We start from the raw sequence: 24988 nt of genomic DNA on the forward strand, positions 1-24988 counted from the left end.
AATTTTAGAGTGACCCAAATGAATGTTTATTCCCATTAACGACAATCCTATCAATTGAGTGGAAAGTCTGCTTTTGAATATATATGCATTAGAGGCATGCAGATTAATAAAATACTGTTAATTATTCATAGCACAATAAAGTAGATGAACAGGACTCATATTACTCTTTTAGAAATAAGGAAAATCCTCAGAGAACTAAAAGTGACTTCTTATTTATTATTAGCACTCACACCCACATTAGGAATGCTTGAGTTTTGCCCTTTTTTCCTGTGACCATTAACTTCATTGTTTGGGCTCCTGACGTAGGAATAAATTTCTGCCCATATTGAAATTCTGGTGAGTTTATTTTGGAATAGAAACATGTCAAGTCATTACAACATTGCTAAAAATCAAAGACCCCCCCCCAATTTGATGTTTTGCCTTAAATTAAAGTTTCAATGCCAAGGATGGGTTGTCTTGTAAGACAAAGTTATAGATAGTTCTAAAAATTAGTTTTATTATTAAGGATGTTGGGAAATGTTACCTGTCTATAATGAACAGAAGCATTTTAAAGTGGAATTCTCATTTTAGGAGAACATATTAGGGAAGCCTTTAAAGTTCTTTTCATACATTAAACCACATGAATGTATATAAATAAAGATCTAATAGCTCAACCTGTGAGTAAATCAAAGAGTGATATGCTTCAGTTTGAAGTCCTAGATAGGACTGGCTGAAATGCTAAAAGGTTATCTATCCTGTAATAGGCATGATCCCTCCAGCCCAAGGCTCCAAGATGGAGGAATTAGAAAAGTCCATCTTGATCACAAACCCAGGCATCCCTGAAAGCTGAGAATATTATGGGCTTTTAAACACTCCCCAAGAATGATGATTCCAGCAATGTCTTAATGAGCTGTTTACATCTGAGAAAGCATGTTGAATACTTAGTTAAGTAACACCTATTACAGGAACACTTTGGATTTTGCTACCCTTAAAAATAATAGTTATTTCATATGAAATTTTTTTTTAGGGCACGACTACTGAAACGGAAATAAGAAAGAGACGGTCCAGTTCTTACCATGTTTCCATGGATCTGTTGGAAGATCCTACAGCAAAGCAAAGAGCAATGAGTATGGCTAGTATTTTGACCAACACCATGGAAGGTATGTCAAAAGTCTTACAGCACAGTTACTTGGCAGTGCTCTAGTAATGATGAAAAGAACTCTCATAAATTCCAAGAAAATTCTTCCTGACTTGACACCAAACCATCATTGTGTCTTTTACTAAATAAAAGTAAAATCCATGTACAACACATGGATTCTGTTGTCTCATACAGATTTCTACATTTAGCCTCCAGGAATCTACTGCAAATTCGAGGTATACTTGGAATACCACTTTGGTAGATTAAGTTCTAAATTGTTGAAGCTTGTTATGTGCATGACATAAAAAGGAATGTAATGATAAATGTTTATTTTTATGGTGATGCTAACCCATTTAAATTGTATTAACTGCTTGAGACTCAAGCTATAAACTCTTTTGATTTAACCAGATGTATAAATGAAAAAAATGAGAATTAGGGTTTGATATTAACCTCTTTGAAGCAAAGTTTTCAAAATTTTGTAAAACTACTTTTGTCTTTCTCTGATCAGATATTACAATATCTCAGCTTTCTCTTTAGTTGCAGATTATACGTGAGTAGTGAATATATTGTTTAGAGATCTGGATCTTATAATTCCAAAATAAAATAAAGACTTTGAGGACAGCTTGATTTGCGATCAATCATTGGCTCTGTGTGTTAGTTTGGGACTCTACACTTGTTTCTTCATCAGTAAAGTGTGGATAATGACGTTTAGATTAAGGTTGTTGTAAAGATTAAATAAGGCCTCATATATAAAGCACCTATGTATGTAGAAGCATGTAGAAGACAGTCAATAAATATTATTATTGGTTGTTTTATTGTTGTTTTGTTAATTCATATGTTTGTGCCTTTCCATACTGTAAATGAATTCAAACATCATCAACTATCAACTTCAGCTACTCGGAAAATACTTTCATGTAAAATATATTCTATCCTCCTCCCTTGCTGTCCTTTCCCCTTCTCTCCTTTTCTCTTTTATAACCCCTCCCTTTTCTTCCCCTCCGAAGTGTGTGCGTGTGTGTGTGTGTGTGTGTGTAGATGTGTCAAAGGAAAAAGAAAGATGGAGAATGAAGGAGAGAGCGCGAACATGTGCTCATGCCTTTCTTCCTGTTAGTTATAGTTTCTCTTGACACTGGATAGGTTCTTGCAATAATTATTTTCCAGTCTGAATGCAAAGATCCCGTGATACTAATATCAGTACCAAAAGCCTAAAAGTCACAGCCAGGAAAATCTCACAATGTAGATGGCCTTACATATCACAGCCATGTCAGTTACTGAACGACCCAATTTTCATCATGTCCTAATGCAATATCAGAAATCTTTTCACTGATTTCTATGGAATATTAAACTCAGTACGTTCTTCCCCAACCTCGCCTGCGTTAGCTTGCACTCCCTCTTCCCCCCCAGCTGCCAGTAGCTTGCTCCTCCCTGTCCCTCCAGGTAAATCTTTTGAAGATTCTCTGGTCTTCTGCTCCTTGCCATAGCAAAACCACTGAGAGGAAGCTGCCAGTGGTTCTGCTACCGATGTCAGCAGCATGTCTGCTCCCTAAAGCAAGAAGTAGAGAAGGAGACAGGGTAAGTCTAAATTAACAGTCCTACTTTGAACTTCTGATAGCATTAAGTTTGGGCTAACTTAAGAAATTACTTAAAAAACATCAACCCACCACCACAAGATTGGACTTGTCCACTAATTAAGATACGCAGTCAAAAATGAGTGCACCCACATCACCTTCCATGCAAATGTGTCTCATGGACTTGCTTAGAATGAAAAGGATGTCCTAGAGATAAGTGTAACTTAGGAAGCAGGAGACTGAGTGTTTGGTTTTAATATCTGCAGAGCTTTTAACTTTATATTTATGTAAGGAAAAATGGCTGAGTTTTCATTCTGTTTTTCATTGGTTGTGTTGGATGCAAAGCCTACTTTTTTTAAGTCGATTATATCTAAACATTTTGAATCTGGCATTAATTAAGGCTTGTTGTTAGCAGTACATAGCATATACATGCAACTAGAGCTGTCTTTAATATAGTCCTTTTTTGTTCCTAATAACAGTGGAAAGGTGTCTTAGGTTGACATAATCTGTTTATTTGGAGATCCTTCCTTCTAAGTCTAATCATGGTTTAGTTCACCTTTCCTTTTTGGAAACAGGCTTGTTGATCCAGGCTGGCAACTTTTGTTTTCCTTCTTTTGAACTACAGCTAAGTCTTCATTGTCCAGGCAATGAATGAATGACCTCCTACTTAATGGCACTGTAGGAGATAAGGAAAAATGAATTGTTTGCTTTTCAAGTTTTTTAAATGCAAAAACCATATGGAAATGTTTCCAGGTCAAATCCTTGGGAAGGTGGTGGGAGGGTGAGGTACAAGCACTGAGGAATTGAGGGGAGCCAGCAAAAGATCTAAACTGGGCTGTAAATGATTTTCAGTGTGGATAACCCACCCAGGAATAACGGAGACGTGGCTGTAGTTCTCCCTGAGTGCTTTGTTTTGTGTCAAAGTGTGATATTCTTTTTTTTTTAGCATGAATAATTGAATGATTTTATTTTAGAATTTAACAACTATGCTCCACTTTTTCCTGGTGTCAAGACGAGCAACACTGGCTGCATTTTGCCTTTTGAACTTTTCTCTAATTTACTTTTTTCCACACAGTTTCTATTTGCTTCTCTTTATCTGCTAAATTACAAGTAACATTTTAAAAAATACTTATTCTGACTGTACATAGGCAAAGAACTTTTTCAATTCTCTTTTGTTATTTACTGTAAGTAGTAAAGCCTTTTTACCTTCAGTATAAATATGGGTTTATTCGGGAGTCTTAAAAGCTTCTACAAAACAGTGCATATTAACTATAGTTATATTTTTCTTCTGATTTACAATTCAACTATTGTTTACTGTTTACAAAATTACATTTAAGAGGAAATAAACTGGGTGCTTGAAGAATTTCAGTATATAAAGACACAATTGAAGAATCTACCTCTCATGGAATTCTGTTAAAAATAATAAGGAAATTAATTTACTTTAGGGAAGTAGCAAACTTTTTAACATTGGTAGTGAATGTTTATCAGCAAAGCAAAAATCACTACCTATGGTCATGTTTGTCCATTGCATAAACTCTCTTGAAAAGTTTAATTCTTAGTAAACTGTACCAGGTTTGGAGGGATATTCCAGTTACCACAGTAGTAATACTAAAGTGACCAACCAGAGTCATGCTATGGATGAACAAAGAATCTTTTCCTCTATTTTAGTGCTAATCGGTGATGGTCTCACATTTGGCAGAGCAGGTAACAGAGTGCAGCAATGATATTGGCAGAAAACAACAACTGCTGAATTCTTTTCTCACTCAAGAGTTGATTAAGAGAGAAATATACCAAAGGAAAAGAGCAGATAATTTCCCACTTCCTAATTCTCCCAAATTCTTTGCCATTATTTACTAAGTTTCAGTATTTTGAGTATCACCTTATAGATCTGTGCATTTCTGTCTTTTCTCTCCTGTTATTTAGTTGAAATTCTTTTTGAAATCGTATTTTTTTAAATAAATGTATTTTTATATGAAATCTTATATCATACGTTTGGTGTGATAGTTATACATTTTAATATATTAAAATAAATGCATACCATTAAAATTTATGAATTCTACCTATGTTCTACCTAAGCTTCTCTTGTATTTTACCAGTAGTACATAAGTCCCATTTTGTGAAACAGTGAAGTTCTCAGTTTCTTAGGTTTGATATTTCCTCTTCTTTTGTGCCATCTAGTTAAATTAAGAAATTCTGCTGAGTTTAATATTCAGGCCTATATCTAATTAGACTTAACTAGAAATTTTTTAACTAAGACTGGTGACACTGACAAAACTATCTCATTAAAATACACAAAGAACATATCTAATCCAAGAAACTGAGATTCAGCATGACTGATAAAGGTTTTAAAGACATCTCCTGAGAGGTGTTCTTTGATATTATATGTCTTGCTCTATCTGGAACATAGATGAGCTTTAGGTATACTTAACACAAGTCCTACCCATTAATTTCTGATAGCCTTAAAGATAATTATCAGACTATTTAATATTGTAGATAGAATCTTGGAAATCATGTTTAACCAAGATAAATTTGGAAAGTTTACTAGCCTTTCTGTGCCCACACTTTTTATGACAGCTGTAAGTGCTTTCCTGCTCAACCATCCGATTAACCTATAATGCCTTTTAACAACTTTAGATTTTTTAAAAATCACTTTCAGTTTAAACCAAAGGCTGCTTAATAGGAAGGAAGCAGTTTTCATAAGTATTCTAACCTTTTTCTTCCAGAACTTGAAGAATCCAGACAGAAATGCCCACCCTGCTGGTATAAATTTGCTAACATGTGTTTGATTTGGGACTGCTGTAAGCCATGGTTAAAGGTGAAACATCTCGTCAACTTGATTGTGATGGACCCTTTTGTTGACCTGGCCATCACCATCTGCATTGTCTTAAATACCCTCTTCATGGCCATGGAGCACTATCCCATGACGGAGCAGTTTAGCAGTGTGCTGTCAGTCGGGAACCTGGTAAGGCTCACTGAGGGTTACTCTACCCATTGAAAGAGTTCATGATTGCCTTAATGAATTTCACATATCACTCTCAAATTAAATATGAATTAATTGGTCGTATATACCTGGACAGCAAAAGTTCAGCATCACTTTTTTATAACAAAAATATATTGCTACAGTTTAGCAGTGGAAAAGATTCAAAGATTTTATGTATAGTTTGATTTAGAATTAAATATAAATTGCCCATTCATTACAAAGATTATTATGAATTATGGAGGATATTGATTTATGGTAAAATTCTGATCTGTTTCTCAGGTATTTAGAATAGATTCTTTCAGACATGTCTACATTTGCCAAACAAATTATAAAATATGCCAAGTCAGATAATTTTGAAATATCATCTGTTCATAACTGAAGATGGATTTTTAAAAGAGGAAACATCATAGAGGTTATTATTTCTGTTTGAATTTGTCCTATAAATTTAAGAATTTATAAATGATTAATTTTTGCATACATTTTTACTTAAAATTTTGTATTAACATTCATGGATACATGGTAGAATGATAGAAATGAAAGTAAAGTGGTCTTTTACAGAGAAACAAAATGAATAAATTCAGGCAACAAAAATATATTAATATCAATATGAGGCTTATTGAGTTCTCATGAACCTCCCAACTTGATAAATGAACATATAAACAGGTTCTATATAGATAGTAAATGATATATTCTGAAGTATAATACACAATATTTTTAGGCTCTGAAGTAACCACTATTTTTTATTATAATCCAGATAGGTCTTAACTGATAAAGTTAACATATATATGCTGACCACTTATTTTGTACCAGGCATTGTATTAAATGGTTTATGTAAAATCCCTCTCTCTAGGTTCCCACAAAGTCAGTCCTCATAGATACTATGAATGTCTGCATTTTACAGTGGGAGAAATTATACCCATGAGAAATTCACAGAACAATGGAAGCTCTGAATACTATATCAGAGACTCTGAAAGATATTTTGGAGACTATTTTAAGCTGTGGCCAAAAATCACAAAACTTTAGGAAAGAACAATAACATTACCTAGTCCAAATTTTTTCACATATATAGGAATCACTTCAACATTATCTATAAAAAGTGAGCAAGGGATCAAAGCAGCGTTATGGAGGTGGATATTAGGAAACAACTCAAATGGGCTTAAGCAAAAATAAAGATAATTCATTACTTCAAGTAACTAAAGTCCATTTGGGCATAGATCCACATTTTAATCTGGCTAGATTCAGGTTCTCAGTCAATGTCATTGGGAGTTAGCTTCTTGCCAACTTCTTCCCTGTATGTTTTTTCATCTCTGGCTGGGTATTCTATTGATGGCAACGGTCTACCAACTTTTATCCTGACACAGCTCTTTAAGCAGAAGGATTGTGCCTCCTAACTAGTGGTTCTAACAAAAGCCCAAGAATTGAATATCATTGGCCTGGTTGGAGTTACATGACCATTTCTAAGTCAGTCAGTTAATCTGATTCTAGGGTTAGAATGCCCTACTTGGCCAAACCAGAACCATGTCTTATCACTGGAGACAGAGTAAACGAATACAATTATGAAGAAGAAAATTAGGTCTACCATTATCAGAAGAAGAGATATTGGATGCTGGAAAAACATAAACAACAAGTGGACAGTTCAAAATTGGACTTGTCTTATGTGTTAAGGAAGATAATGAAATAGTAGAAAATATATAGACAGGATTCACATTCTTCTCAAGTACATATGGAATATTCCCCAGCATAAGCGATAGGTAGGTCATAAAACAAGCCTCATTAATCTTAAAAAGATTGAAATCAAAGTACTTTTTCTCACAAAAATGGAATGAAATTAGAAATCAATAAACAGGAATTTGGAAAATTTATAAATATATGGAAATTAAAAGCAGACTTGTAAATAACCAATAGGTTAAAAAAGAAATCACAAGAAAAATTAGAAAATACTTTGAGATGAATTAAAACGAAAACACACCAAACTGAAATAGTGCCTAGAGGTAAATTTATGCTATAAATGCCTGTAGTAAAAAAAATAACACCTCAAATCCATAATCTATATTTTCATCTTAAGAAACTAGAAAAAAGAAGAGCAAACTAAAAAACTAGCAGAAGAAAGGAAATAATAAAGAATAGAGTGGAAAGGAATGAAATAGAGAATAGGAAAACGTCAGAAAAAAATCAACCCCAAAGTTGATTTTTTTAAAAGAGCAATAGAAATGACAGATCTTTAGCTATACTTACCAAGAAAAAGAGAGAAAATTCAAATTACTAAAAGCAGGAATGAAGAGGGGACATCACTATTGATCTTACAGAAATAGAAAGGAGTATACAGAGTACTATAAATAATTGTACCAACAAATTAGATAACCTAGAGGAAATGGAAAAATTCCTAGAAAGTAACAAACCACTGAAACTGACTCAAGAGGAAATAGAAAATACGAAAAAACTTATAACAAGTAAAAATTGAATTAGTAATCAAAAAATGTTCCCACAAAGGAAAGCCTAGGCCCAGATGATTTCTTTGGTGAGTTCTACCAAATATTTAAAGAATTAACACCAATCCTTCACAAATTGTTCCAAAAAAAAAAAAAAAAAAGAATAGAAGGAAATGCTTCCCAAGAGTTTTGAATATAAAGCTGACCAAGATGGAGAAATTGAATAGACTTTGGGCTTTCCTTTAAAACCCCAAAGGGTTTTTACACTTAAGGAGTAAAGGCTATGTCAGAGAACCAGAAGATTCAACTAGGACAAAGAACAAACCAAAATAGCTGTGCCCTACTTAAGTATTAAACCTAACTGCTGTAAGTTCAAAGTGGCCAACCTATAATTTAACTTCCTGCTAGGACAAAAATCAGTACTCTTTAGAGGAAAATAATTGAATCAAAACTCTCTACAACACATTATTCACATCACATAAATAATTACATGATATATGAAGAAATAGGAAACTAACTTTAGTTGAGAGAAAAAAATACGCAGTACTCAATAGAAATAGATCCAGAGATGGCTGAATTACTAAAATTAGCATTAAAGGACTTTAGAGGACCTATTACAAATACATTTAACAAATTGAAGGAAAAAAATGGTCATCAAGAATAAACAGATGGAGAATATTAGCAGAAAAAATGGAAACTATATAAAAGAATTATCTAGACATTTTAGAACTGAAAAGTACAAATTCTAAAATGAAAAATTCACTGGATGAGTTTAAAAGAAAATTGCAGATGTCAGAAGAAAGTGTCAAACTTGAAGCAAACCAATAGAAATTATCCAATTTGAACAGCAGAGAAAAACTTACAGGAAAAATGAACTAAGTCACACTAATCTGCAGAATAACATCAAGTGGTCTAATATTTACATAAGGGATACTCAGAAAGACAAAAGAGAGAATGGAACAAAACAAATATTTGGAGAAATAATGGCCAAAATGTTCTCAAATTTGATGAAAGATATTAACTTAGACACCTTAATATTAAATTGTAAAATGTCAGTGAACATCAACAAGGATAAATATAAAATTAACTACATTGGGCACATCTTAGCCAAGCTGTGAAAACAAAAGAAACTTTTAGAAGCAGCCAGAAGAAAAATACATATTATGTACAAGGGATTAACATCTCGTCAGAAACAGTTCAGGCCATAAGAAAGTGGCCTGATGAAAAAAAGAAAAAAAGAAGTTAAAACATTATTCTATGGTGAAACTATCTATCAAAAACTAGTGTGAAATAAAGAATTTTAATATAAACAAAACCTTAAAAAAATTGTTACACCAGAATTATGCTGCAAGAAATGCTAAAGGAAGTTCTTCAGGCTGAACGGGAAGAATGTATTAGATGGAAATTTGAGAATGATGGTCACTAGAAATGAATAAATGTGGTAAATAGAAAATACTGGGTTTTTTTCCCTTATCTTAATTTCTTGAAAAGACAACTGATTATTTAAAGCAAGCGTTTATAGCATATGTAAGTATAAAATATATGAAAATTTTAGCACATGTGATTGGGGTGGCCAAGATTTCTTGGAAAAGAGACAAAAAGTGCTATACATTATTTAAATTTTTATAGAATATTCAAACAATAGAATTCTACTCAACAATAAAAGGAGGAAAAACTGGTAATACGTGCATGTGTGAATTTCAACTTGAAGCATTCAAGAGATATTTGGAAAAGTTAGCAAGACTCTCAAGTTTCTGAGCTGGCCACCAAGGTAGAGAGTCATTCCGTTTACTGAATTAGCAAATATCAGAAGAGAAGCAAGGTTGTGCAGAGAAAGTGATGAAATGAATTTTGGACCTGTTGAATTTGAGGTACCTGTGAGACAGTTATCCAGTGGAGGTGTTGAATAAGGAAATAAGGATGTAGTTCTGGAATTCAGGAGATATGCTTGAATGGGAAAATAGATCTCAAAATGTAAATTTATTGTAAAAGGAAAATTAGATTAAGCAGGTTGAGGACAGAAAGACCTCTGAAGAAATCCAGTGTTGAATGATTTGTTGGAGGAGGAAAAGCAACTGAGAAGTATTCAGGGAGATGTGAATCACTGAAGCCTGGACAGAAACTATTTTAAGGAACAAGGAACAGACGACGTTGTGAAAAACTCCTAAAGAGACAAGCAAGATAACTATTAAAAGTTCAATTGAATTTATCAATGGCAGTTTCAGTTATGTTGGTGAAATTGGTTAAAGCAGTTTGTGCTGACTGGCAGGTCAGGGGGTAAGTTAAAGAAATGGAACTAGTGAGTACAGACAAGTACACAAACTCTTAAAGAAAAAGGGAGGGGATATGGAAACATATGTATATGTATAACTGATTAAATTTGTTATAAAGCAAAAAAAATAAAATAAAATAAAAAATAATAAATTAAAAAAAAAAAAGAAGTTGGGCTATGAAGAGAGGACAGATGGTGGTAGCTAATGGGGGAAGTAGAATGCAAGGAGAGTTTCTTTTATGATGCTAGTGGTAGTTTTAAGGTGGAGAGGGACTGAGTATCTGTTGATACTTGTAAAATCCTAATAGGAAGCAGTCAGTAACAGGAAGAGGTTGAAACTACAGGTTAATTGAGGAGGTGAATTCTTCAAGAAGTCCAAAGAAGATACATAATTGCAGCTGCAGAAATTAGAGCAAAGCAGTGACATGCCTTTAATTTTTAACAGGAAAAAAAAAGGAAAGTATGGTGTGGATGTAAGTAGTTTGGTAGATATAAGGAAACTGAGTAAGTTCAGGTTGACTGACTTCCGTAACCTCTGAGATGCAGAAGAACTGAGAGTGGTGAATAAAGAAAAATGGTTGAAGACACGTGGAAAATTTTAAATAGTTGTAGAGAAAGAAAATGGAGACTAGAGAATGCTGCTTCTCTTTGGCCAGCAAAATAAAAATTTTTTTAAAAGCATCCTTAACATCTATAGGGCTAGGGGTGACCTTGTTTATTACAGCCAACATAAAGCCTTTTTAGCACCAGCCTTGCCTGCAGGGCCAAGGGAGGGAATCAAACTATTAGGCAGTTATTTGGTGAGTTTTTGGAGGGCTAGGGAGATCAGAGGCAGAGCCAGGTAGTTGACCACAAAGAGTTAGCTGAACCTTTCACTTAAGAATATAGAAATAAGGATATTAATTTTGTTGTCTTAATTTTTGTATTCTTTATCACTTGATAAACCTTAAATATAGTAAACAATTAAATATTGATTTGAATACAAACCATTTGAGGATACTAATTTCCTGGACCCAAACCAATTTTTAAAACTCAGAATTGAATTGTGATTTGTTGGGACTAAATTAAGTTGCTTGATAGTTATTTATGTTTTCAAGAGTCTTCACTTGTGTAATAAACATTTCTCACTTAGGTCTTCACTGGGATCTTCACAGCAGAAATGTTTCTAAAGATAATTGCCATGGATCCATATTATTACTTTCAAGAAGGCTGGAATATTTTTGATGGTTTTATTGTGAGCCTTAGTTTAATGGAACTTGGTTTGGCAAACGTGGAAGGATTGTCAGTTCTCCGATCATTTCGACTGGTAAATTAACTGAGAGTAAACATAATGTTTTTATAAATAATTTAATTAGTAGTCACTCTTTTCTAGGAAAAAATTACAAGATTTCCCATAGCTTTAATATTATTTGAATATACTTCTAACAAAGCAGATGCTAATTTCTTCTTCCTCATAGTTTTAATGCATAGATTAAGTTTATTCAAATGAACAGCCAATAGTTCTGTCCTTAGTAATTGAATAGGAAGGCTAATGGGGAGAGAGAAAATGGAGGTCATAGATAAATGCATATCAAATTAAACAACACAATATGTACCTCTCAGCTATATGGGGTTTGCTTACCCATGATAAGGCTTGGTTGGGGCTTTGGGTGGGCTCATCTTTCTACCAGAGGCTAAGGGATTATGGAGTTGCCCACTTTGCCCCCATAGAAGCCAAGACCCGGGACTGGGTAGAGTGTACAGGGGAAGAAGACAGAGCTCCTATACATCTACTTCTTCAGCCAGGTCAGGAAGTCACCAAATACACTGTCTGAGAAGAGTTGCCTGTGTTATACTTTAATTTTAAGGAAAGGGTCTTTCATTTGATCTTTATATTTCAAAGTTTATGGATCTTTCACAGATGAGACAAAATATCACTTGACACATTTCCATTTGAAGTTTGGTATGTTTTATTGTGCTGTTTATTTGAGTTGGCTCTAACTTTTTGCAATTTATTTTGAAACAACAGAGGTTGTATATAGTTAGTAAAGACAGATTCTTATAGGCAACTTATCTTAACAGTGATTAGTTTCAAGACTTTGTTGTGAAGTCTGTTTAGAAACTCCCTTACCACTTTCAAATTTGTGTTAAGATCCTTAGAGCTGTGATTTCCTTTCCTAGTCTTCATGGATAGCTGTAGACCTAATTTGAAGCTAGAAGGATGCAAAAAAACAAAAAACAAAACAAAAATTAGCAATGATTATATAACAAGTGAATATGGGCAACTACTTTTAAGAAGCTTAGTAAATCTTTGTGATAGTGTGATGCAGTTTGGGGAGATAGAAGGCATAATATCATCAGTGTCTTGCTTAGTATATCAGGCCCTTTTGCATTAATTATTCTCTGGGAATAAATTAAAAATTGTGGTTCTTATATCTGCTCCTTTGGGTCACTTAGTTGCCATTAAATAATGCACTACTCTTGACCTGACATTTACTGAAGCATCGGAAATAAAATGCTGCTGCTATTAATAGTAAATGGTACTCTAGAGGCTTCTAATACAACCAATGTGTCAGGCACAGTAGTAGAGAGCCATTTCCACACTATAATGAGTTGATTAATTAAATCACTGAAGACATAATGGTTGACAAAATACAGCTTTTTACTCAAGTTCAAGTATTTCTTCCTTGAATATAATAAATCTCCTTTAAAATACAGCCTAAAATTACAGCAAGCTACAGATATAGCAGTCCAGAGATTTAAAGAAATTAGTTGGTTTTTCTCTTGTACCTTATATAAGTGTTGTTTGCACTTGTGCATTTCAGCATTATATTTCAAGTACACTGAAAAATATATCCACTTCGGGCTTTTAAATAATGAGAACCTCTACCTCTCTGAAAGAGTCTTTTCCAATTAATCATCACTAATGTTAGATATCTCAGTTCCTTACAGAAAAACAAAAAGAATAGTATAAATGCTTATGTAAGATTCAGGAATATTTGGTGAATCTTATTCTTTGAATGCTGATGAAAAACTGAATAATTATTTTATTTACAATATAAACTATTTCAAAATGAAAAATATCCCATGGTAACAAACTAATACATTTGCTAGATAATAGTTTGGCACATGAATAATCCATCACCTAAAATTGAGACATTGTAGATTTTTCCTATAAACAAATATGCAGATTCTTCATAATGCAGAGCAGTAATGACCTTCTTGCTTTTGTTTCCAGCTCAGAGTTTTCAAATTGGCAAAATCTTGGCCGACTCTGAACATGTTGATAAAGATCATTGGCAATTCTGTGGGAGCTCTGGGTAACCTCACCTTGGTGTTGGCCATCATCGTCTTCATTTTTGCCGTGGTTGGCATGCAGCTCTTTGGTAAGAGCTACAAAGAATGTGTCTGCAAGATTTCCAATGATTGTGAACTCCCACGCTGGCACATGCATGACTTCTTCCACTCCTTCCTGATTGTGTTCCGAGTGCTGTGTGGAGAGTGGATAGAGACCATGTGGGACTGCATGGAGGTCGCCGGTCAAACCATGTGCCTTACTGTCTTCATGATGGTCATGGTCATTGGAAACCTGGTGGTATGTGGTAAAACATTTTTCTCATTTTCAGTAAAAGACAATGTAACCATGAAAAAGTATGTTCAACTGAGGAATGTTTTTTTTTAAATCAATTCTCAATTTTCATGATGGCAGGAGTCAGGTATAGCTCAGACTGTTGAAATCCACATGAACTCTTTTTAAGTATTTCCTTATTCATTATTTTTATTTTTATTTTTTCCAATTTTATTGAGCTATAATTGACATGCAACATAAACTCTTAAAATGTCTTTTGAACCAAAGCTGTTCTTCATCTCTGTACCTTATTGATCATGGAGAGGGCCATTTTTGGCTTTTATGTTTCAGTTCTTATACTAAAGCATGGAAGTGCCATGAAGAACAGTCATTCATTTTATTTATAAGTACTAATAATAGTATCACTTGAAAATGTTTCAAATTTGGGTTCTCTACAAGTTGGAGTTAAAAAAAAATAGTGATAATCTCAGTCCATTAAAAGCACATAAGGTAACTGTTGCCTAGAAACTACAGTATGAACAAGTAACACTGACTCAAGAATCACTTGTTTATCATTTCTGTGTAAAATGAACCATGTCCAACACATTTCTGCTGAGTCCTGGAGGCATGGGAAAAATGATAGGAAGATATATATGGCATTGTGATATGACATTTACCTAAACAGGAGTAAAAATAGGAACTAGTAAGTGAAAAAACGTGAAAGTGAAGTGTTATATGTCAAGTTCACAAGATGGAAACTTTGCTTTACAGTGGCAAGGATGATCAGGCAAGGCTTTGTCAAGGAGTTCAGACCTGAAATATCTTTACTGAGCTGTAAGATTTAGCTCGGTAAGAAGAAAGGTAGACTGTCCCAAGCCAGGGAACAGTGGACCCAGTGGTTGTGGAAGAAAGGACAGTAGATTCTCTGAGAGGGATCAGGCTCTTATACTTTAAATATAAAGTTATTATACTAAGGTGCTTGATTAGGCCCCAGTCCAGTGGAATAGTCATAACCAATATTTTAAAGTATGCAATTTATAGACTTAATTTCCTTTCACATCAAAGTAACTTCCAGTTCCCCAGAGGAAAAGAAAAGGGAGGGGGGGGAAAAAGCAAAAGATTATCATTTATTTCTATTTATCCCAAGATTTCAACCTCCTCAGTATTAGCTTAGATAATTCTGACCTCTTCTTAAAATAACAACATGAACAGTATACAATCCAGAAATATGAACAGTGACCTAAAGCAATAAACATTTATTAATTATTTCATAGTTTCTGTGGGTCTGAAATTTGGGGGCACCTTATCTGGGTGCTTCTGGCTTTGGGTCTGTCATAAGGTTGCTGTCAAGATGTTGGCAGGGAACTCAGTTATCTTGACTAAGACAGGAGGATCAGCTTCTAAGAAGGCTCACTCTCATGGCTATTGGCAGGAGGTCCCAATTCCTCTTTGTTGGCTGTTGGTAGAAGGCTTCAGTTTTTCTCCACATGTATCTCACCATAGGGTTGTTGATTATTTCATGACATGGCAACTGGCTTCTCCCAGAGCAGGTGACACAAAACAAAGGGCAAGGAGAAAGCCCTCTTTATGTTCTAGTCTTGAAGTCACGTACTGTCACTTCTGCCATATTGTATTCATTAGAAGCTAGTCACTAAAAAGAACTCACACTTAAGAAAAAGAGATTAGGCTTTCACTTTTGAAGGGAAGAGTATCAAATAATTTATATACATATATATATATATATATATATATATATATATATATATATATATATATTTTTTAGCCATGCTGTGTGGCATGCAGGATCTTAGTTCCCCAAGCAGGGATCAAACTCGTGCCCCCTGCAATGGAAGTGTGGAGTCCTAACCACTGGACTGCCAGGGAATTCCCCTGTACATTTACTTTAAATGTACAATTCCGAATACAACTTGCTTGCTTTCAGAAAAGTGCAATATTGCGTAGAACAGAAAGAAATGGTCATAGGGTTAATAGAAAAGAAACAAAGAAAAGGTTATAGGTTTGATTTTAGATTTGATTTGATTTATATATTTGGCATACATTGGAAGAAAAGAATAAAAGGCAGAGAACAGAACCCTTTATGACAACAATGAGTGAGCAGATCAGACACAAGCAACAGGGAATTCATAGTGGGAGTAGTAGAAAGTAAGTTTGGGGCCAAACTGTGTAGAGTTTAATTTATGAAAAGGCTGACTCCGCATTAAAAAAATGGAGTTTTTCTGTAGGCAATTCAGAGCTACAGATGGCTTTTTATCAGGAAAGTGACAATGAGCAAGTGGGATTTTGGTAGAATTCATGTAGCCAGAAAACACAGAGTGAATTTAAAGAGAAGGAAACTCAACATATCACATGTCATCTATTAGTTTACTGAAATAAGACACATCTCTCTAACTGTACAGAGGATTCAAGTTGAAAAGAGAATTTCAGGAAGTATCCATACCTATGGATGACATTTAATATTAATTTAGATGGCTGTATATGCATAAAAAGATACAGCCTATAGAATAATAATTTCCATCTATTGGCATAAATTTAAATTCTGTACAGTAAAAATTTTTTTTTAAATTTTTGAGTGCATTGGGTCTTTGTTGCTGTGCGCGGGCTTTCTCTAGTTGCGGTGAGCCGGGGCTACTCTTTGTTGCGGTGCACGGACTTCTCATTGTGGTGGCTTCTCTTGTTGTGGAGCACGGGCTCTAGGCACACGGGCTTCAGTAATTGTGGCACGGGGGCTCAGTAGTTGTGGCTTGCAAGCTCTAGAGCGCAGGCTTAGTAGCTGTGGCGTATGGGCTTAGTTGCTCCACGGCATGTGGGATCTTCCCAGACCAGGGCTCAAACCCATGTTCCCTGCATTGGCAGGTGGATTCTCAACCACTGTGCCACCAGGGAAACCCTAATTCAGTACATTTTTTTAAAAATTAAAGAATCTCCCTTTTTTTTTTTTTTCACTGTAAGTTAAAAAATATTCCTCCTTTTGTGATATCTTGGATATTTTTTCTGGAGTAACTAAGGTAGTAATAGTATCTGTCATGTTTACCACTATTAAGGAAATGTGTTCATATCACATTTGCTTAAATAAGACTGACTGAAACTGATGCAGTGCCTCCTACAATCCTTCCTTCTCATCCTCACCAGAAAGGGTAATGTGCTCCAAAGACAAGCTGTCATAACCTCCTGTTAACACATGTAAACTTCTGTATGGTGCTCCACCACGAGAAGTGTGAGTAACCACTGCCTAGTCCACAGACAAGACAGAGGTTTGGCCACAGACTGCTTTTCCCCAGGCTATTATTCTTGGTTTGCTAACACTATGGCCAGAAACCCTCTTATAGGTTCAAGGCAAGTGCTGCAGAAGGAAAATATGATTTTTTGAAGTTTACCACTTCTAGAAGTAGCCACCGCAGTCTCGTCTATGTCTAAGAGAAGGTGGAGCATTAGCACACAGGAGGGATGTGAAAGTTTTGGGTTCTTCTCACCAATTAAGAATCAGGATGGAGGGACTTCCCTGGCGGTCCAGTGGTTAGGACTCCACATTTCCACTGCAGGGGGCACCTTAGTTCCCTGGTTGGGAACTAAGATCCTGCGTGCCCGAGGCACGGCCAAAAAAAAAAAAAAAAAAAAAAGAATCAGGATGGAGACAGTATTGATACGTGCAATATATTTCAATCCTGAACCCCAAATGGAAATTATTATTCCAAGAGACTGGGGGATGTGTGAGTCATTTTCACTCAATGAGCTATCAGGTCTGCCCATGACCACATGTGAGACAGGTTTCCAGGTTTCAGTCCCTGAGTAAGCTAGTTGAACTGTATTCCCTTAAATTGCCTGTCATCACAACCAACACCTTGGCCAGTTGTTATGCAGATCAATCCCCTGTGGTAACAAATGAGCCCTAGAAAAAGAGATTAGCTTGCTCACACAAACATTTCCAAGAAAAAAAGATAAATTGAAAGATAGTATAACAGAGGGTAGGTTGTATCATAGTATTAATAACAGTGATAATAACAGCTAAACTTTCTCAAGGGTTTACCCTGTGCCAATAGCTTTGTGAGAGCCACATGGATTTTCTTTTTTTTTTTTTTTTTTTTTACTTTGAAATAGAATTTTTTTTTAATTTTTTTTTTATTAGTTTCTGCTTTATAACAAAGTGAATCAGATTTTCTAATTGAATCCTTACAACAATCTTGTAAGCTTAGCACTGGGAAAATTGACAGAAACTGGATTCATACCCAACATTATAATTCTAATGAGAAAGGGGAGCAGGCCGTATAGATATAACAGTAAATGACACAAGTAGATACCTGTTCCAATGCTTTGAAGAGGAACTATAAGTTGGATCTCACTCTGGGGAGGTTGATTGATATTTGTCAAGAAAAAGTTCCTAATAGAAAAGTTCATTAATAAACCTTAGGAAATCAAATCTGGAAAAAAATTATGGTACCAAAATTCAGTTTTATAATGGATAAAACCCAAGTAGCATTTAATTTTTTTCTCTTGCATCTGTTTTTTCATCCAAAAAGTAAATTCAAGGCAAATCACAATAAAATATAACTTTGTTGGTAAATTTCTGATGTGAAGGAGCAGGTCTTAGTATGAATACTAGCAGACGTGGTATAGCAATTGAAAGATGTCAATATAGACTCACAGAATTATGTGCAGTCCTTGTTGGGTCTTATAGGTTTTTACCTTTCTTACCACAATTGGTTAGACTAACTCGTACTGGTTAGACAAAGGAACTCTGAGCCTCATTAGCTTATTGGAAAGATAGGAATATAGCAAGAATGCAGCATCCTTTTCATTGGAGTTTTACTTAAAATTTTTCCTAGGATTCCTCTTCTGTACTATTTACTTTTTGTCTTTAGATCCCTTCAGGGCCATATCCTTCTCTTTTGTTCTGTATGCTTGAATAGTCAGGGACTCATGAACATTATCAATCAAATTCTGAAAAAAATTATATTACTTGGTCTTGTGCCTATGGGAGTACTCTGTTTCTTAGTAAATTACCTCTTTTTGAGTGTACACAGTGGATTTATGGTCACTAATCTTTTCACTCACTCATATCAGTGGGTCCTATTTTTGGAGACCCAAGTTATAGGCTAATTAGTGGTCTCTAACCATTTCTTTATAGTATTTCCAACCACTGTATAAATCTAGTAGCCATTATTTTCTGAACCAAAAACTGGGAACTTTGATCTAGCAGTAGGTATATATATTTTTTAGACAAGTTACCTAAAGTACAAAAATTGGTACAAACACATAAAAATAAAATCATATTTAAATATATTGGAATCATCTTTGGCTTCAGGAATAAAACTGTAATAAATTATCAGTGTCCTGGAAAACCCAAGTTACATGGGGAAAATACTTAACATCCCAATAAAAGGTTTTTTTCTTTTTCACTGTATAGTTATCTAGATAGCTAAAATTTTAAATTTGGAATTGAACTTAATTTAATATAGAAGTTTTACACAACAGTGGTTTCAGTAATTTTGCAATGACTAAAAAGGAATTAGTGTTAATAGTATTATTTTATATTGACCAGGTATTTATTTCATTCACCTTTTTCTTCCCCAGGATAGCTTACCATAAACTAGAAAGAATACCTATCAGCAAAAAGTGAGGTGTAAGAACAGTTTTGGAAAATTTGTAGTTCGGAACAATAGAAACAACGGAATGTTTTGATCACCAATTTTCCTGTTGTGTTTTAGGTTCTGAACCTCTTCCTGGCCTTACTCTTGAGTTCATTCAGTTCTGACAATCTTGCCGCCACTGATGATGATAATGAAATGAATAATCTCCAGATTGCTGTGGGAAGGATGCAGAAAGGAATTGATTATGTTAAAAGAAAAATACGTGAATTTATTCAGAAAGCCTTTGTTAGAAAGCAGAAAGCTTTAGATGAAATTAAACCTCTTGAAGATCTAAATAACAAAAAAGACAGCTGTATTTCCAACCATACCACCATAGAAATAGGCAAAGACCTCAATTATCTCAAAGATGGAAATGGAACTACCAGTGGCATAGGCAGCAGTGTAGAAAAATATGTTGTGGATGAAAGTGATTACATGTCCTTTATAAACAACCCCAGCCTCACTGTGACTGTACCAATTGCTGTCGGAGAATCTGATTTTGAAAATGTAAATACTGAAGAATTCAGCAGCGAGTCAGATATGGAGGAAAGCAAAGAGGTAGGAATTGCTACGTCAGAAGATATTTTGGTGTTATGTATGCTTTAAACTATCAGACTTTTAAAAATTATATTTTCTTTCTGTAAGAAAATAGGAAATATCTATTGACACAATTTCTATGGCAAAATTGACGATAGATAAATTGACAGTACCTTAATATATAACTAGACAAATGATATGTTGAATCATTTTTTCAAATATTCACCATTTTGAATTATTGATAATATGAATATTCAGATTAATATGAATTTTTGAGGATTTTAAATAATTTTTGATTTGTGAATAGTGCCTCAGTTTATACACTTTCTTCCTTATAATTCTCCCACAATGGTGGTTTTTTTGTATATACTAGAACAATACTTGGTGAGAGGGCAGTTCCAATTCTCATTTTGCTACATTCTTGGCTCTTATGGAATAATTTATAAACTATGATCTTATTTAGTTTTCACAGGCATATTTATTAATGGAAGTATGATTGGGATATTGGCTTGATATTTACATATAGTTTCATGTTTCCTGAAATAAATAATTTTTTAAAGGAAGTGAAGGTAGTGATGAAGAATCAGGTTGAAAATGTTTTTAACCCTACTGAACCCAGTACATGCTCTCTAAACAAACAAAAAGCCTTGATATGTTATAGAATGTAAAATTCTAAATTTACCAACTACAGTTAAGAGTCTTGGTAGTTTAAAGAATTCTTTGATTTACTAGAAGAGTATAAATACCAGGGTATGTTCTTGGTTTGTTTATAGGTTAATAAGCACAGAGTTGGGAATAAAGAGAAGAAGGAACTAAAACCTTGATGTTTAACTACACAAAAATGAAGACAGAATTCCCAACAATTAAAGCTTGCATAAACAAATAAAAATAACAATGAAAAACAAAGATTCATTCTTTTTTGTCATTTGAAGTGATTGGCAGGGAACAAAAAGACCTCTATTATTATTCTCATCCTAAGAAAGATGATTTGGGGGAGTTTGAGATGCTGAAGGGTACAATTTAAGTAGTGCAACAAATTCACAAAAATTAGGGATCAGTTAGTAAAATTATGAGCAAAAGTATATTTCTAAGAAAGGAACCTTAGATATTTCAATCAGTATTACTATATTTATTCTGTAAGATTACTGAAGAAGATGCTATTTCCATTTGTTCTTGTTTGTAAGATAAGTAGTATTGCTAATTCAGTAATTACATAGAAATAGATGTTAAACGTGAAATTCAGAGAAAGTTTAAATATAGGTACTAAAATTAGCATATAGGTAACAAGGCCATAACTACTAGTTTCACAAAATAACAGATGAGATTAAAGGGGAAAATTTTAAAACCTTATAGCCTGGGACAAATAATTGCTGTAATTAGTTGAACTCAATTGTTCACTAATAAGATCATTATTTTAAAACTGACTAATATCTTAAGATCTAGTTAATAAAATGTTGGATAAGTGTATTTGATTGGGCTATGCTGAAAGGGTGGGGACTAACTTCTGGCATTGTATATTACTAGAAACTAAAGTCAGCATTTGGAAGATAGAATTCGGTCATTAAATTTTAATATATATTCCCCTCTCATTATTTTGACATTATACCTAATAGCAAATATCTCCCTTACAGTATGGAAGTCAATTTTTATTTTTAGCTAGTCAAAAATATATTAACTAAGAATGAATTATGGAGAATCAAATGTTGAAGCCATCAGTCAATTTAAACTTCTGGCTGAGGATCTTTTGAGGTATGGTTAACTCATCATCCAGTCTTCTTAATTTTCAGAAATTTTAAAGCCTCAGACTTCTCCAAAGGAGCATGTATTTTGCCTCATCTCAAACCATTGTGTTTGGCATTAGAGAATTATCTAGTTAAGGTGGGGCTTATAGAAGGAAAAATCCAAACTCTCTTCCCAGTTTCTCTTGTTACCATTAAGCTTTTTCATCTGTTTTCTGTTTGAGTTAGGTACTCCAAAGTAATATATGTCAAGTCAATACTTTGGAATTGGAGGCAGAGAACTGATCTGCCATTTGAAAGTAGACAGAATTATTTTATTGCTTTAGCTGTAGAGTCCTTTCAATACTTTCCCATCATAGTGATTGTTACTTGTGTACTAAAATTTATTATTTGGTGAAATTTTTAATTATGGCTTTATATCAAACTTCCTAAATATAAGCTCATAGACAAATAAAGGATTAGAGCAATAGTCTAGGAAGGAACTATGTGCATGTTTTAATTTTTTGGTATTTTACCTTGTAACTCTACACTAGAAAACAAAAGAGAACTGACATAATTATTCAAGAATTGCAAATATTCCCACCTCAGACATCTTTTTAGTGTCCTGACTTCACGTTAGTTTTGTCTGGTCATTTTCTTAACTGATAGGTTTGGATTGTGCTGTTAAATGTCACATGTGGAGTATTAATAAATGGAATAAGGCTAATTGACATTCTTTTCTAAATGATTTGAAAAATTAAATTAATTTAATTTAAAAATTAAATTAAAAAAACGGAGCACATTTTAATTTTTGGAATGCCTAATGAATTCCTTTTTATAGGGCAAGTGGACCCAGAGGTTGTTTAGGTGTTTGAACTAAATCCTCTTCTATTTTATCTTTGCCAAATTTGTGTGATTCTTTGACAGCTTTCTGTAGATTCTCTAGAGTATATTATTTTAAATTCATATCTTAATTATATGTTTTAACTCATGTTATTTTGACTATATATAATGTAATTCCTTTCATACTTTGTGATTTTGAATGATTGATTATTCTTATAGAGTTTTAATAATGTTGAAGACGCAATGATTATTTTTCAAAGTGAAATTTACTAGTGCAATATGGTGATCTTCACTGCTTACCGTTCTTACTTCTCACAGGGGTAAAATCAAGCTGGAGCCACCAAGAATGCAGCTCTGGTGTTTTTTAACCAGCCAGAGGCTCGTGCCACCACTTTTACCCAGGTTACCTAAGCAAGTTGTACATATATAAATACAATTAGTTTCTAAATGAATTTTGACTGGCCTGCATGTTACTCAGCTACATTCCTTGCCCATCCATTGGCAGTAAAATAAAAACATGCACAGCTGCTCTTATGCTGAGTCATAAAGCATGGTCAGGCAAGTCTGGCAACCCTAACTTTTTTAAAAAATGAGTTAGCTGCTAATTTTCTTACATACATTTTTATAGAAATTACATTCAATGAAAAGTAAAAGTGCATGCCTTTATGAATTATTTAATTACCATTTAACATTACAGAGTTTTGAACATGCTAAGGGTCTAAAAGGAGAAATATAAGATACTTTTTGAAAAACTGGCAGAAAGCTTTCTCTCCCCTGCCCTTTTCTTAAATAAATAAAGCCCCAATGAGTGTACTTTGTTGGTATTTTTTTGTTCAGTGTCATATTAAATTTTTCTGAAGGGTAATCTGCAAATTAAAGCAATCCCTTATTCATGTGCAAATTTCCTAAAGGATGTTTTAATGTGATTAGAATGTAAATGAATTGGAATGTTATGTTTTGGCTGCTACCAGCATGGGTACAATTTTTATCTGCTTCATTTCAGAGAAAATGCCATCTCTCTATTTAGCATTTTACCAAAAGTTCTTTGTATTTAGAATACAATTCCCTTGGAGAATCTGTTGATATTTACCCCTAAAACTCTTGAGAATGAAAGAAAAGGAAATACATTTTATACACCAAAAGAAAAGGAAGGAAGGAAGGAAGGAAGGAAGGAAAGAAGGAAGGAAGGAAGGAAAGAAGGAATGCAGTGTTATAGGTGGTATATTCATTCTGAAAAGAGATCTGGAATCCACTTTCTTCATCGTGTTGCTCCTCTGTACTTGGTGTTTTTGTCTCTCTTTTATTTCATCCAGACCTGCTGAGAAACTTTCTGTTGAAGAATATTATTTAAATATATCATGCACTGAAAATTCATACAGGAAGAGAATCAGTGTGAGCTTTTGTTCCTTTCATGTTTATTAAATGAAGGGACCTCCTAGTCACGCAACTAAGGCAGTGAATGTAACACCTTTCTATGGGCTCCATTTGGAGGACCTTTCATTTCCTGATGTTGAAATTGCAGTTTTGTGCTAAAATATATTAACCAAATTGCTCAACCCAATTTAATTATTTTCAAGAAATGTTAATTAAATGCTTTGTGACTTAGATGCAGTTTCCTCTCCTTCTACCATTAAAACTGTAAAACAACCCTAACATAAGCATATTTGCCTCTTTGGAAGGAGCAATAATCATGCCATTTGGGGAACATTCTTTTATTTCTTAGAACAAAATATTCAGTCACTGGCACTTTACATTCATGAAAGATAATGCCTTATATTGGAGGAATGAAACCAATATCATTGGTCATATAAAGTGAGACCCAAGGTAAAAAATGCTCACAACTAAACACAGATACATACTAAAAACATATACACAGGGACTAGAGAGAATTATTTTTTCCTGTTATATATTAATTCTTCAGAAAAGTGTGAGATTTGACTCCTTAGGATAACGGCTTGTTTTTCCTAGTTTCTTATAAAGAGGTAAGTTAGTTTTCTTATTCTCTGAGTATCATTTTCCAAGTTCCTGTGTAGAGAGGTATATGAGGGAAAGTGACAATCAGGAATATCGTCTACCAATATTTAAGAGATTTAGCTGGAGTAAGTGTGGTGGAACACAAACTAAGGAGAACTGATGCAAATGACTTCATTTATTCTCACCCTCACATTATTATACTTTCCAATTTCCTTGAATATGTCTCTGGCCAGAAAACATTGTCTGCTCCCTAAAAGAGTAGTATACTGAATTCCAACACAAGGGGTAGGAAGGGAGAGAAGGATGTGTAGAGATGGTTTGGGTAAGCAGTGGTAGAGTGGTTTCAATAGAAACCCAT

The 24988-nt window shown here is 34.0% G+C and overlaps 1 protein-coding gene across 1 annotated transcript in view; it reads left to right on the plus strand.

The window, feature by feature from the left end:
• LOC309809082 (sodium channel protein type 2 subunit alpha) overlaps positions 1 to 24988 on the plus strand; it is an 88661-nt gene that overhangs the window by 33126 nt on the left and 30547 nt on the right. The window contains exons 13-17 of the mRNA XM_082629802.1: positions 1007 to 1139; positions 5409 to 5647; positions 11499 to 11672; positions 13584 to 13940; positions 19637 to 20116. Of these exons, the coding sequence (XP_082485928.1) occupies positions 1007 to 1139; positions 5409 to 5647; positions 11499 to 11672; positions 13584 to 13940; positions 19637 to 20116 (1383 nt within the window). The remainder of the gene's footprint in view (positions 1 to 1006; positions 1140 to 5408; positions 5648 to 11498; positions 11673 to 13583; positions 13941 to 19636; positions 20117 to 24988) is intronic.

This window comes from Mesoplodon mirus (assembly GCF_964341445.2).
Source record: "Mesoplodon mirus genome assembly, chromosome: 8".
Lineage (NCBI taxonomy): Eukaryota > Metazoa > Chordata > Mammalia > Artiodactyla > Ziphiidae > Mesoplodon > Mesoplodon mirus.